Here is a 12,171-nt window from a genome sequence, read left to right on the forward strand (position 1 = left end):
GGATAAGCCCTGCTGCACTACTATCCAACACCATGCACTGCTCCACTCTGCCTGCCATGAGTGTTCAGCCCCAGCACAATCCAAATTCAGACTCCTACCTGTACCTACAAGAGGCCTTCTCCGAAAAACCAGCCCATCTGTTGCTGACTTACAGACTTTTTGGCTTTCTATGTTTCTGAAGGGATACTAACAGCACATCTGCCTTCAATGCAATTCAGGGACTGTAGAGCCAAATGCTACAAAATGCACTAAATATTACAGAGGTAGAAATGGCATTTGCCTGAAGAGCCCTCAATTCCCACCGTTCTATTTCCTTCGCAGAAAAACAAAACTCCCAACCCTTGTGTTACACCAAAATCATCTCCTGGCATTTCTGACCAGCACATGTTGTTACAATTACAATGGGACTGCTCGGCTCCGGCATAGGGAGAACGTTAAACCAGCACACTGGCACCCTTCAAAACATTTGAGAACTTCCAAAGTGGAACTGACACCATGGTAGTGGTTTATATCACACGTCAGAGAAAGGCTTCTTAGATCAAACAATTTAACTCTTGAGCTTCCCATCTAGAGAGAGCAACCAAATGCTAGCCTGCCTATAGTTATTTCATATGGCTGTTTCATATGGCTTCCAGCCAGTTCACTTTATTTTGCAAGTTCGCAAGTTAAATGTGGCCAGACGTGGCCAGAACTTCAGTGATGGACCAGTAAGAGGACAGAAACTGCTGATTCTAACAATAGCATCTCTCTTATAAGCCAGGAACAGCACCGCCTGTATCAGGATGGCATGCAAAGATTTTTTTTTAAGCTATTTTGTTGGCTACATAATTATTTCCTTCCAACGAACTTATGTTCCTAAGTAGTTGTCAAAAAGATCTTTGAACTTGTGATTTCTCGCCTTTATGGTTTGAAGAGTTCAAACAATAGCCTTATCAGCACCAAAGAGGTATGATCAGTAGGGCTGTTCCAACCATATTTTAGCCAGTGAAAGGCCCACAAATTGTATGCATTTGCTCCTTGTAAATAGGACTGCAATTCAACTCTTCTGTCAGATGCTTTATGTTTCCTGATGAGATGAATACAACTCTAATGAGGACCAGATCTACTCACTAGGACTTAGATTCTCTCTAGGAGCAACTGGGGACAGTTTCAGAGGATGGAAACAAGAATGGTACAATTAAATTAGTACTGCACTTACTGGTATCCAGTTTTGAAAACCATAATCAAGTTTTACAAGCTGTTCTGCAACTGCAGACAGAGCAAAGAAAGTCAGTCCCATTTTTTTCAGAATGCAGCTTTGTTTCTTAGTTCAAGTCTTCCATCAAAATAAGAGAGAATGCAGAATGTATCAGCAACAACACAGCAGTAACTCAAAGGCTGCTTCTGACTTTTCTAACTTCAATCAGCCCTGACCACAAGTAGCTTCTCTAAGAAACAGATTTAGCCCTCTTTCTCCGGTGCATGGGAGACAATAGGAGAGATTTTCCGCTGCTGCCTGGGCCACAGTTAGTTGAAAGGATTCCCGCCCAGATGTATCTTGCCATGTCTTTGCTTCATTCATTTTCATATTTCCTGCAAAGTTCCCAAAGGAAGTATATGATTTGGTCTTTTATCACCTGCTGTGGAAAAAATAAGTCTTGGATACATGTATTAGTATCAGATATCATAACTGAAAATAAACACACTGCATAAAAGATGCACCAATTTATTAATAAAATAAAAATGTAGTGACATGTTTTTTTCATTATTAAAGCCATTGAGATGCCCATTTATACACCTGATGGCATCACTCAGTGACCTATTCACAAACCATGACTGACAGGTTAAGGTCAGGTATTACAGAAACCGTTTCCATGATGAAAGAAGTCCTCCTCCATTACGAACTGGATAGCCATGAATATAGTCCCCAAGGTCTACAGCTGCATCAGTCTAAGGGAGGTCGTCCTACGTCCTCCAGCTTACTTCCTGAAACTTCCTCCACCTGGAACAGCCTTATAAAGCTTTTCAGCAGCAACAGAGCAAAACAGTTGAACTTCTTTGGAGATATGAACCCAATCTTCAGGCAAGAAAATGCATTGAACATTCCTAATTCCAGCATACGATGGGGATGATTCATTACAAGATCCTTGGCTGATTAGTGGAACTGAGGCAACTATGACTGCTTGAGAAAAATATTCACAATGGAACAACAGTAAAATGCTCTATTGTGTGTTTCTACTTCTGTCATACATTCTGCTATGTCTTAAACAGCGTTACCCACCATTTCTGTTCAACCATAGCTGCTATGATTTCATAGATAATAATGTTATCAATATATAACTTTGTGGGATCTAGCATTATCTGAAAAAGTAGGCAAAGTGATAAACAGGAAATATTTCAATTGACTTTGCAAATTTTCTCTGTATGTGAATTTGTTATACATCAGGTACAGGAAAGAGCAGCAGCTACAAACATAATTAAAAGCCCTACTTGGATTTCCCAGAATTAAAATAAAACATTGAAAACTAATCCCTAATGGATATAAAGGAAGATAAACATCCTATCATAGTTGGTAGGGGAAAGAAAGTGCCTAAAACCAGAATTAGCTGCACTTTTTCTCCTGTAGAAAGGTACCACCCCTTCTTGCACACCGCTTGGAACAGGTGATATCTGTACACATAAAGCCTTCAGAAAAAAAAAGTGCTGCTTGCTTCTGGATATCCCCTTTCAGCAAGGTACAAGGCACCATGAAGAAACTGGCATTAAAATGTGAACCTAAAACCAGAAGATAAGGACAAATGGTGAACCCCAAATAAGTGTCCTGTTAAAAAAAAAATTAACAGCAAAATTAAAGAGAGAGAAATGAAGCACACATTACTGGCACTGCAGGAGCCCAGAAATAACATACAGAACACAAGCCCATAGCAAGTATATCTTCCATAACAGGCTGACTTATCTGAATACAGTAATCATGTATCAGAGCAAGCTGGGCGGTCGCCTGGAGTCACTGTTACTGCTTGAGTTTGACTGTCCATATTGGAGAGGGACTCGGAATGTGAGTTTTCCGACGGCACCAACTGTTCAGAAATAGCAGGAAAAGTGACAGCACGGTCAGCACTCTCGCCTCCTCTTGCCATAGCACTGGAAACAGGGGTTTTCTTTGCTGTCCCAGCATGATTTTGTGACTGGCTAGCTTGTCTCCCTGCTTCTGCCTCCTGCTGCTGCAGCATCTGTTCCACCTCTATCTCGAGTTCCAGACTTTCCTCGTCTGCTTCCACTTCCAGCTGCTGCATTAACTCCTCCAGCTTCTTGGCCTTGCGGAGTTCATTCTGCTGTATGATTGTGCACAGGTGCTCTGTGAGGTGCTCCTTAATCTCTGTCTTGTGTTGGAGGTCCAGCTTAGCTGCCACATATTCTGACTCGGCCTTATCATACCGTTTCCTGCAAAACCGTCATTGTTTCTAGTGAATTAGTTCTCAAAGCACTTCAGTCTCGCATACAGACAGATACTTTAAGCATTCCTGAAATGCAGTCTCCTCTGCAATGCATTATGCCAGCTATTTCATGACATCCTGCTACATTATTCAAAGGGAAGAAAGCGTGAATAGATCAAACTTCCTCTTGGTACATCAGCCTCCACTTCTGCTGCATTTCTAGAGTTAAATCTCTTCTCTGAAGTCTACAAACTGAATCACATACAAGCAGTTTTACTGCCTGTTTTAGGGGATGCACCTCTAGCAGTCAAAAGAAACTATCAAAAATTATAGCGGCTTCATATATTCCAATGAACACCTATCTACTGAAAACTAAAATATCACAAATTAGTTTTGTATTTTTCTAATCCAACATCCACCCAAGAGATAGAGATGCTACAACAGTGCTATACACATTTACTCTTCAATGTAATCTGGAAGTGTACTTTTCCTGCCACCCAAAAATACATGGAGTCATGAGCAGCACAGACTGACAAAGCATATGCCATCAACAGTGATCACAACTTTTGTGTGGCAACAGATGTAGAATTTTATTGTAAGCATCATCCCCCCAACACACACCTCCTGCCAATATGTACTTCCAGTCATGACAAATACAGCAAAAGGGAAATATTCCAATATTTATTGAGGTCAAAATATCTGGGTTATCTAGCTCTTTAATAGTTGGTGTCCACATCACTGATGCGGCTTCAGCTACATTCAGTGAATCTGTATATTAATTCTGATTCAAGTAAAAAAAAAAAAAGATGGATGCAATCTTGCTGTCTAGGAAAGGGAATATGCATGTGCTGTATGTAGTGGAGCATTCACAATCTAATGTCAGTAAGGTACTTGAATAAACAGGACAGCTGTTCTATAAAATCACTATTGAAATATCTGGTTAAACAAAGCAACAGAAAGATATAACAGGCCTTTTGTTTAGGGAAACAAAAAGAAGCAAGACACAGAAAAGCTTTCCCAAATATGTTCCACTATGTAACAATCACAAAACTTTTACCCAACTGTCAAGGCTATGTCTACGGTGGGCAGAAAATGCCCACTTACATTTCCCTAAAAAGAAAGACAAGATTTCCTGAGCAGTGTATGTGAAAGGGAAGAGTCAACACTATGTTGGAAACTTCTGCACAATTAAACATTTGGGCTGAACTCACATATATTCTCCACATCTTATTTATGAAAACTCCATTTCACAGCAATTGTCAGAGGCCCCTAACAGTGTGATCAGGGCTATTAATATTGCATCTTGACCTGTTGAAATAATTTAGCTTTAGCCCCCAAACATATGTCGAAGACTCAACAAATGCTTAAAAAGACACTGTGTGGAAGCACATCACCTTGACTCAAAAAATACAACACTGAATATAACTCATTTCCAAATCCCCCTCTCAGAAAAAAGGACTTAATGAATTCATCAAAGTCATTAAGCATATTGAAAAGTTTAGTATATTCTCCCTTCCAGCAACCCTTTTTGTCTTAATTCTTAATTTTCATTAAAAAACTGCTTGCTCAAAGCCAGAGCTGCTTTTGCTATATGCTCTTCTGCTGTTAAGAATTTCAACCAGACATGCTGTTACAAAATTTTGCTAAAGAAATTTCCAGGAGCGTTTAATGGTTTTAGAAACCAGAGTTAAATCTACAAAAACACTGAAATGCTTTTCCTCTTGAGGGTATGAAGTTCAGTATGTGAATGTATTGAACTAGTGAAACTCCAGTTAAGATTAGATATCTCAAATGATAATTAGGCAAAAGAAATTCTTATCTTTTAGCTACCGCTGGTATTTCTCTAAAGACTAATTACCCTCTTTATTGGCCTGTGGTCAACATACAGCAGAAGTTATAAGGATAAATACACGTTTAACACATTGAATCATGAACCAAAAACCTCAACCGAACATTTTATTAAATGGCTACATAAACATGCTGATGTTTATCTACTGATGTTGTGGTTTACCCGTAGCTAACAGGGTGTTTCGATTAATTTCTTGTATTTAAGGAACCATCAGAACCAGAGTGACTAAAGGCACATTGTGAAGAGTAGAAGCTCACTTTTTCCTTTAATTTTTGGCCCTAGTTCCCAAGGTAATTCAACACTATTATATATGTTTCAAGCTTAATTGGTCCCATTGATTCCAACAGGACCAGAGCTGTCATCAACAGGCAAGTTTCCCTAAAACTGACTTTCATTTTAGGACTTAAAAATCAAACAAAAAAAAACCCTCTTTCCCTTTGAGAAGAAATAACCAACCTTGAAACAATAAATTAGGGCTTTTGAACAACTGCACAGTTAAAGCAGCAAAGATCTACTGACAGCACAAAGCTGGAAAGCACAGACTGTAGTCAGGAAACCTACTTCAGTTTCTTGATTCCAAGGGAAAAATAAGGAAATAAAAAGAATACTTCAACCTCAAGAGTTGAGAGCCCCCCAGATTGTGTCCACTTTAACCACACATAATTACAATGACACAATGCTACTATTGCTTCAGTGGCAGGAAACTACATTTTATCCCTCCACTCATGCAGGGCTATTCCCTCCCCTGCTTGTCGCTTACCGGGCATAGGAGTAGTCTAAGCTGGCCTGATCAATTCGGTTCCGCAGAATTCCAATGTCAGCAGATACCATGTCATCCAGAGCTTGTAACTCCTTCTGAATCCTCTTTAGTTTTACTGTTTCGGCTTGAGTTCTTTTGGATCTGCAAAAGGAAGATGCTTTTTTATTTTTCTTTGCAAATATCTTTTCCTGAGATAATTTATCTCACTTCACTTGCAGAGCAGCAACCTTCTTTAAGAGCTACTCAAAAGGTTTCTCCTCTATGGTTTAAGACTTTTGATCTTTTTTAACTTCCACAGGGATCTAAAATGTCTGTTATTAAAGGACTAAGGCAAAATTATGTAATGACTATAATCAAAGTGCCTCAACTGGATTGTGTTTCTTCACTGTGGAAACACACAAGAAACTGCTGTATCTAAATAGTTCTCTGTATAAGGAAACAGGAAATGGTTTGGAGTATTTAGTCCTGCAAATATCCCCTTTCAAAGGAGCCCAGTTAGTAAGGGCCAAAGAGTCGCCTAACCTAAACTTGATTTCCATTTTGTAAAATTATTCCCAATAGGCCTAGCTAAATCCCAATGAAGTCAATGGAAAGTTTTACATCAAACACAAAGGATTTCAATCAGGCCCTGTGTAACCTTTTTCAACTCAGACTATTCATTCCAAGTTTTGAAAACGAAATGTTGCTAAGGGCAGCAAGCTTTGATGGATTTCACTCCCAAGCAGGCTAAGGAACATTCAACAAGCTTTTACACCAGGTCACTTGGCTATCATTTATCACCACCAGCAAAGCCTTGGCCTTCAGCAACTGTGTTATACCCCAAAATATGTACTAGAAAAGCAAGACCTAGATGTGTAGAAAGTGACATCACTTCTCAGTGGACCAAGTGATGCAGATGGAGAGAAACAGACATCCTGTAGTATTGCTCCGAGCCTGAAGGCCTTGAAGCACAAATGTAGCTTCCTAGCCGTCACCTTCCGAAATCTCCTTTCTGTTCTTATGCTCTGCGCTTCCGGGTAGAAAAAGCCAGGCTGGTGGTCACACTCACATTTGCTTTCCTACTGTGACCCTGGACAAATATGCTTGCATTTTATCTCTACCTGGCAGAGGAACAAAAATCTTCAGAACCTCACAGAGAATCTTCTGGATAGTACTGGCTGGCTGAATTCACTTTTGCTACTCCAAGAGCTCTGATGGACAGAACACAGTACTTGTCTGGGAAAAAACTGTGAGCCTGAACACTTAACATCTCAATCTTTGATCTAGTGTTATCAGCTGCTCTGATGTCCTTCCCTACAAGCCTTGCCTTACTTACAAGTCTCAAACTATCTTGGTGGACAACACTGATTTATCTTAAAGCATGGTCTCCTGAAGAGCCAGAGCTAACAAGTATGAGAATGGGTAAATCTGTATTTATTTTAGTCAGACAGTTGTAACACAATACCACCTTGAAGTTGATTGCCTTCTCCTTCAACACCTTTGAGTCTTTTAGTAAGACTCAAAAGCCCAAAGGCAACTACCTATTATCTCTCTCCATAGCTAGGAATCAAATAAACTTTCCTAAAATCCAGCAAAAGCAAAGGACTTCAGCTGATGCTCTAATATTGTAACACCTTTTCCATCTGTACGTGAAGCTGTGGCTTTGGAAGTGTGAAGTGCCTAATCAGAACTCCTTGGAGAGCATGTGTAATCAAAGAGGAATATTCATCACAGCTACTCACTTGTGAAGCAGTACATGTAGCACATGGACAGGAGGAAAAAGTGAGATTTGACAAAAAAAAATGCAATTGATTGCAGATGAAAAGCAACTCCTTCCTCAGCCTATGTTGCAGCATAGCTCCTCACCTTTCAGCTATAGCTTTGGCCAGGAGTGCCTTCTTGCGTTTATTCTTCTCTTCTATCAGCCGCTGTTCCTGCTGGAGGATTTCCCATCGTGATTTTTCCTGCCTGTTCATTGACAACAAGATGATCAAAATTAATAGTTCATTCCTCTCTTTGTCTTTTAACCCTAGATGACACAAATATCCACCATCACAATTCCTGGACCACCCTCTAAAAATGCCAAAGAAACAAGCAGGTCAATGTTTCAGTTCTGAGGTAAAAAAGAATCATCTGTAAGAAAAAAAGTCATTTAGACCAATAAAATATTTCTAGAAGAAATCTGCTGATCAGAATGAAGATCTTCCTAAGCAAAAAAAAAAAAAAAAAAAAAAAAAAAAAAAAAAAAAAAAGTGGTTAATTCAGCTTCATGAGAAGGGGGAACATATGGGACTTTTTCTTAAAAGGATGTTTCCCCATTAGGTATAAGCAGTTCCAAGTTTCTTACTATGTGCTATAACCTATCTGCTCAGTTTGTCAATGTAGCTTTTTCTCCCCCCCCCCCCTTTTTGAAAAGGATTTTTCTATAAGACTGATTACTTTATGTGTCTGCTTTACAATGGCAGCCCCCAAATAATTACACTGACAAAGCTTAAGGTAAGACACAATGAAAATAGCAAGGAGGAAGAACAAAAATTCACTTGTGCTACCAGGGAAAGTGTAATATGGATTCTATTTCCTAGGCTACACCTACTAAGAGATACAACCAGTCCCAAGTAATGCAAAGCAAGGTTTTAGGTGAGAGGGGACAACCTGTGTATTAAGTGAACACAATTGTGCAGGATTAAAGTTTTGCTGCTTTTCCATCTTGGTAGTTTTCTTCATCCTCCCTCCTGAGCAATCTCTGTTCCAAGGTCTTGCTTAGCTTAAAAACAACAAAATAACTCACCTACATTTATTTTAACAATCACTTCCACATAAGATATCTCTTCAGACTTTTCCTTATTACCCTAATTTTTAAAACCTTACATAGAAAAATATTTTAGATAAGATTTAAATTCAAGTGCATAGGCTGAGATGAATCCAGCAGTTTTGGGTGACAGCTGTGGCAACCAAATGTCATTTTCTTCCCAAACTTATCTCTGTAAAGTTCTGAAGTATCCTCTCCCCAGCCATGTAATGCCTGTATTTTTCACCATGAGGAAGGAACTGAACAGCTAGTACTACTGGTGAGCTGTGCCTCCATGAGGCATATGGCACTGTTCTTTGAAGTGCTGCTACTCTGGTGAAGGGACAGCTATCGGCATGTGGGTGATCTCACCTAGCACCCGGGCAGCATGGCCAGCAGCTGCATTCTCTGAAGACATATCTGTGCAAAACAGGAGCTCCCGAAGCCCTTTGGATTCTGAATTCAGGAGGAATCACGCGCCGCCTCACCTGGTGTGCGCTGCCAGCTGCCACAGTTCTGCTTCTCTGGTGGGCAGCACCGCTAGCCCCTTCTGAGATCCTACAGAGTTAACCAGGTAACAAAAACACAGCCTGGCACATCACACTTGGAAAGCTGCTGAGCCATATTTTGGAGAAGTATCACCAATGCATGGAAGATAGTTTGGCAGCCAACTAGCCAAACAGCTGCTTGTAACAGATTATACTGGGCAGGAAAGTTTGGATCTGCAGACGAAATCAAGGCTGGAGTAGCGGTGTTGATAATTATACACCTTAGAATGAGAATTCACCCTTTAGCCCATCACGCTTTGTTTTGCAGACAGAAGAATAATGAGAATACTGTACAAAACTGTGTGTCTACTGAGGAAAAAAATAAAATTAGCACTCTGATACAGACAGAAAGAAAAACTTCAAGAGGTAAAAACAAGCCATTTCATGTGGGATACACAATCCTGCCTAGCAGAGACAGCAGCTTCCTTTTATGTGCTACTATCTGTATTCTGCATGAAGAACAAAGTAATTGCCATATTCGATCAGTCAATTCCTAGACTGACACATTCAGCATTTTCTCTCTTCCTCTCACATGGACCATTTTGATGCTTCTGAGGGAGATAGACAACCCACTGTGGTCTGATGCACGGGGTGTGAGCTTTGAGACAGTCTTGTCTTGAATCTTAAAAGCTAGAGAACTACTTAAACCTGAAATTTTAATTCCTTAACAACACTTTTGGCATTAACAAATTTCCTGCAATATTGTGAAGGGAAACAGAGTTACAGAGATCACAGTAGATCTACATCCAAAAGGGCTTTTGTTATAGATTGTGGCTTATTTATATAGCATGACAACGGTGAGATTAGGTCTTCATAAACCATTAAGACAGTCCCATATCTTGGATGCTTTATGATTTACAGCCCCACTGCCACAGAAAATTACTTGAAGATAGCATTGTGTTTATCTGCATGGATTAGACTATCTCAATCAGGTTTAATCCAAGTAGAGAGGAAAAAACAGAGGTTCAACAGAGAGCAAGCAACCATGATCTCTCCAACTTCCTAAGAGATACAAGAGAATTCAATATTCAGATTCATTTTACCGCACAGCAAAAGAACGAATCAATACAGAATAAAATAAATCCCTTGATTTTACCGACTTACTAACAATTCCACTTTCTTCTTCTCCACTTTCAAGTTTGGCTTTGCAGGGAAATTCTGGACATTTTCACTACCATTACAAGGCTCTTTCAGCCTCAGTTCCTTCCGTTGATCTTGGCTGTCATGTTGCCTCTGGTCTTCCTTCGAAGGAGGATGAGGTGGTGCCACAGGCTGCTGAGGATGACAAGGCTTGTGTTCTGGTACAGAAAGCAACTGCTCAGGAAGCACAGAGGCTGTTCCATCCTGCACTCCCAGCTTCTGACATTGCTGCTGGAGGGCTTTTTCTCGTTGCAGCTGCTTCCGGCTCTTACTCACGGTGTGGGGGCGACGCTGCTGCTCCGAGGATTCAGACAACTCTATCAGCAGATGCGAATAAACAGAATTAAACTAAAATCATAAGATCAAAGATAAACTCTGTAAATTAACTTTTCCAGGAAATCAAACAAACTGGGGCAAAACTAGCCTAAGGAAAAGACATGCCAGGTTCTGGGGAAAGGTAAGGTAGTGGAAAACCCAGGTACCTGGAAACATTTTGTTAGTCTAAGAATAAGGAAGTTTAGACAACCTGAGCATCAGAACCAGGCAAGGGAGAGATGAGGGGCTTGGAGCAGGGGACCAAAAGGGGAGCCTCAGGAGGAACAGAGGTAATCCCTGGGGGGATCCTGGAGACACAGGGCTAAAGAAGGGCCCTTTATAAACTGGGAGTTTATAAAGTGAGCTGGTGGATAGACAGGTGTGGGGGTAGGACAGGGAGCTGGAGGGGATGGAAAGATTACAGAGAGAGGTTAGCAGAGCAGAGCTAGAGATGGAAGGTTGTTGGGGAAGAAGGGAGAGATATGGAGACCTTTGGCCAACTGTGGGGGCCAAAGGGCTGTATGAAAAAGCCAGGGTGGATGGATAAGGGGAGGAAATGGAGAGGACTGAGGGGCCAGGGAGCCTGAAAGGATGGATGTGGGGAGCAGAGGGAATGAGAAAGCTGCAAGGATGGATGGGGGGGCAAAGAGATGGGAAGGCTGGGGGACGGATGGGGTGGGAGTCCAAGGAGATGGGAGAAATAAGAGGATGGATGGGGGGCAAGGGGATGGGAAGGCTGGGGGGGTGGGGAGGGGGCTGAGGGGAGGAGAAGGCTGGGGGGGAGAATGCGGGGGCAGGGAAGGCTAGGGGGTGCTGAGGGGATCAAGGCGGATGGATGGGGAGGGCCGGATCTGCGGGGTGAGGGCAGGGGCCGAGAGGCGGAGGGGGGAGCCGGGGGGCGCGCGGGGGGCGCAGCGGGCCCGGAGGCTCCGCGCAGCGCAGCGCCGCGCCCGGCCGCCGCCGCCGCCGCCGCCGCTCCCAGGGCGGGCGGTGCAGGCAGCGCGGCGCCGGCGCCCCCGCAGGAGCCTGGCCGCGTCCGTACCTGGGCGCCGCAGGCGCCGCAGCTCCTCCTGCGAGAAGCCGGCCCAGGCCCCGGCGCCGGCCATGGCGCTTCCCCCTTCCGCTGACGGGGCGGCCGCGGCGCGCAGGGCCCGCGGCTGCCCCGCCACCGCCGCCCGCTCGCCGCAGGCGAACGCCGCGGCCAGCCCGGCCGGCAGCGCCGCGGGCGGGGGGGGGGGGGGGGAGGGAGGGGGCCTGGAGTCACCATGGCAACGCCGGCGGGGCGGGGCGGGGCGGGGAGAAGATGGCGGGCGCGCGTGGCGGGTGGGAGGTGGAGTGCGTCGGTGGGTGTCGGTGGTGTCGCTGAAGTCCGGGCACCG

The 12,171-nt window shown here is 43.0% G+C and overlaps 1 protein-coding gene across 2 annotated transcripts; it reads right to left on the minus strand.

The window, feature by feature from the left end:
• Positions 1–1,691: 1,691 nt before the first annotated feature.
• GORAB (golgin, RAB6 interacting) lies at positions 1,692–11,916 on the minus strand. Of its 2 annotated transcripts, none has more exons than XM_062581250.1 (5): positions 11,835–11,916; positions 10,446–10,794; positions 7,868–7,969; positions 6,023–6,163; positions 1,692–3,420 (listed from the first exon to the last, which is right to left on the minus strand). In XM_062581250.1, exons 1-5 carry the CDS (start codon positions 11,896–11,898, stop codon positions 2,949–2,951), a joined length of 1,128 nt encoding a protein of 375 aa, XP_062437234.1. In that variant the 5' UTR covers positions 11,899–11,916; the 3' UTR covers positions 1,692–2,948. The 2 variants fall into 2 exon arrangements, with proteins under 2 accessions (XP_062437234.1, XP_062437233.1); XM_062581249.1 differs by having other exon boundaries at positions 10,434–10,794.
• Positions 11,917–12,171: the final 255 nt, after the last annotated feature.

This window comes from Rhea pennata, chromosome 8 (genome assembly GCF_028389875.1).
Source record: "Rhea pennata isolate bPtePen1 chromosome 8, bPtePen1.pri, whole genome shotgun sequence".
Classification (NCBI taxonomy): Eukaryota; Metazoa; Chordata; class Aves; order Rheiformes; family Rheidae; genus Rhea; species Rhea pennata.

Excerpts from the sequence above, each read along its gene's own strand:
- GORAB (XM_062581249.1), bottom strand. The coding sequence starts at position 11,898 with ATGGCCGGCGCCGGGGCCTGGGCCGGCTTCTCGCAGGAGGAGCTGCGG. Across the intron at positions 10,795-11,834 it reads GCGGCGCCTGCGGCGCCCAG|AGTTGTCTGAATCCTCGGAG; the intron begins GTACGGACGCGG and ends ATCTGCTGATAG. Across the intron at positions 6,164-7,867 it reads GCCAAAGCTATAGCTGAAAG|ATCCAAAAGAACTCAAGCCG; the intron begins GTGAGGAGCTAT and ends TTCCTTTTGCAG.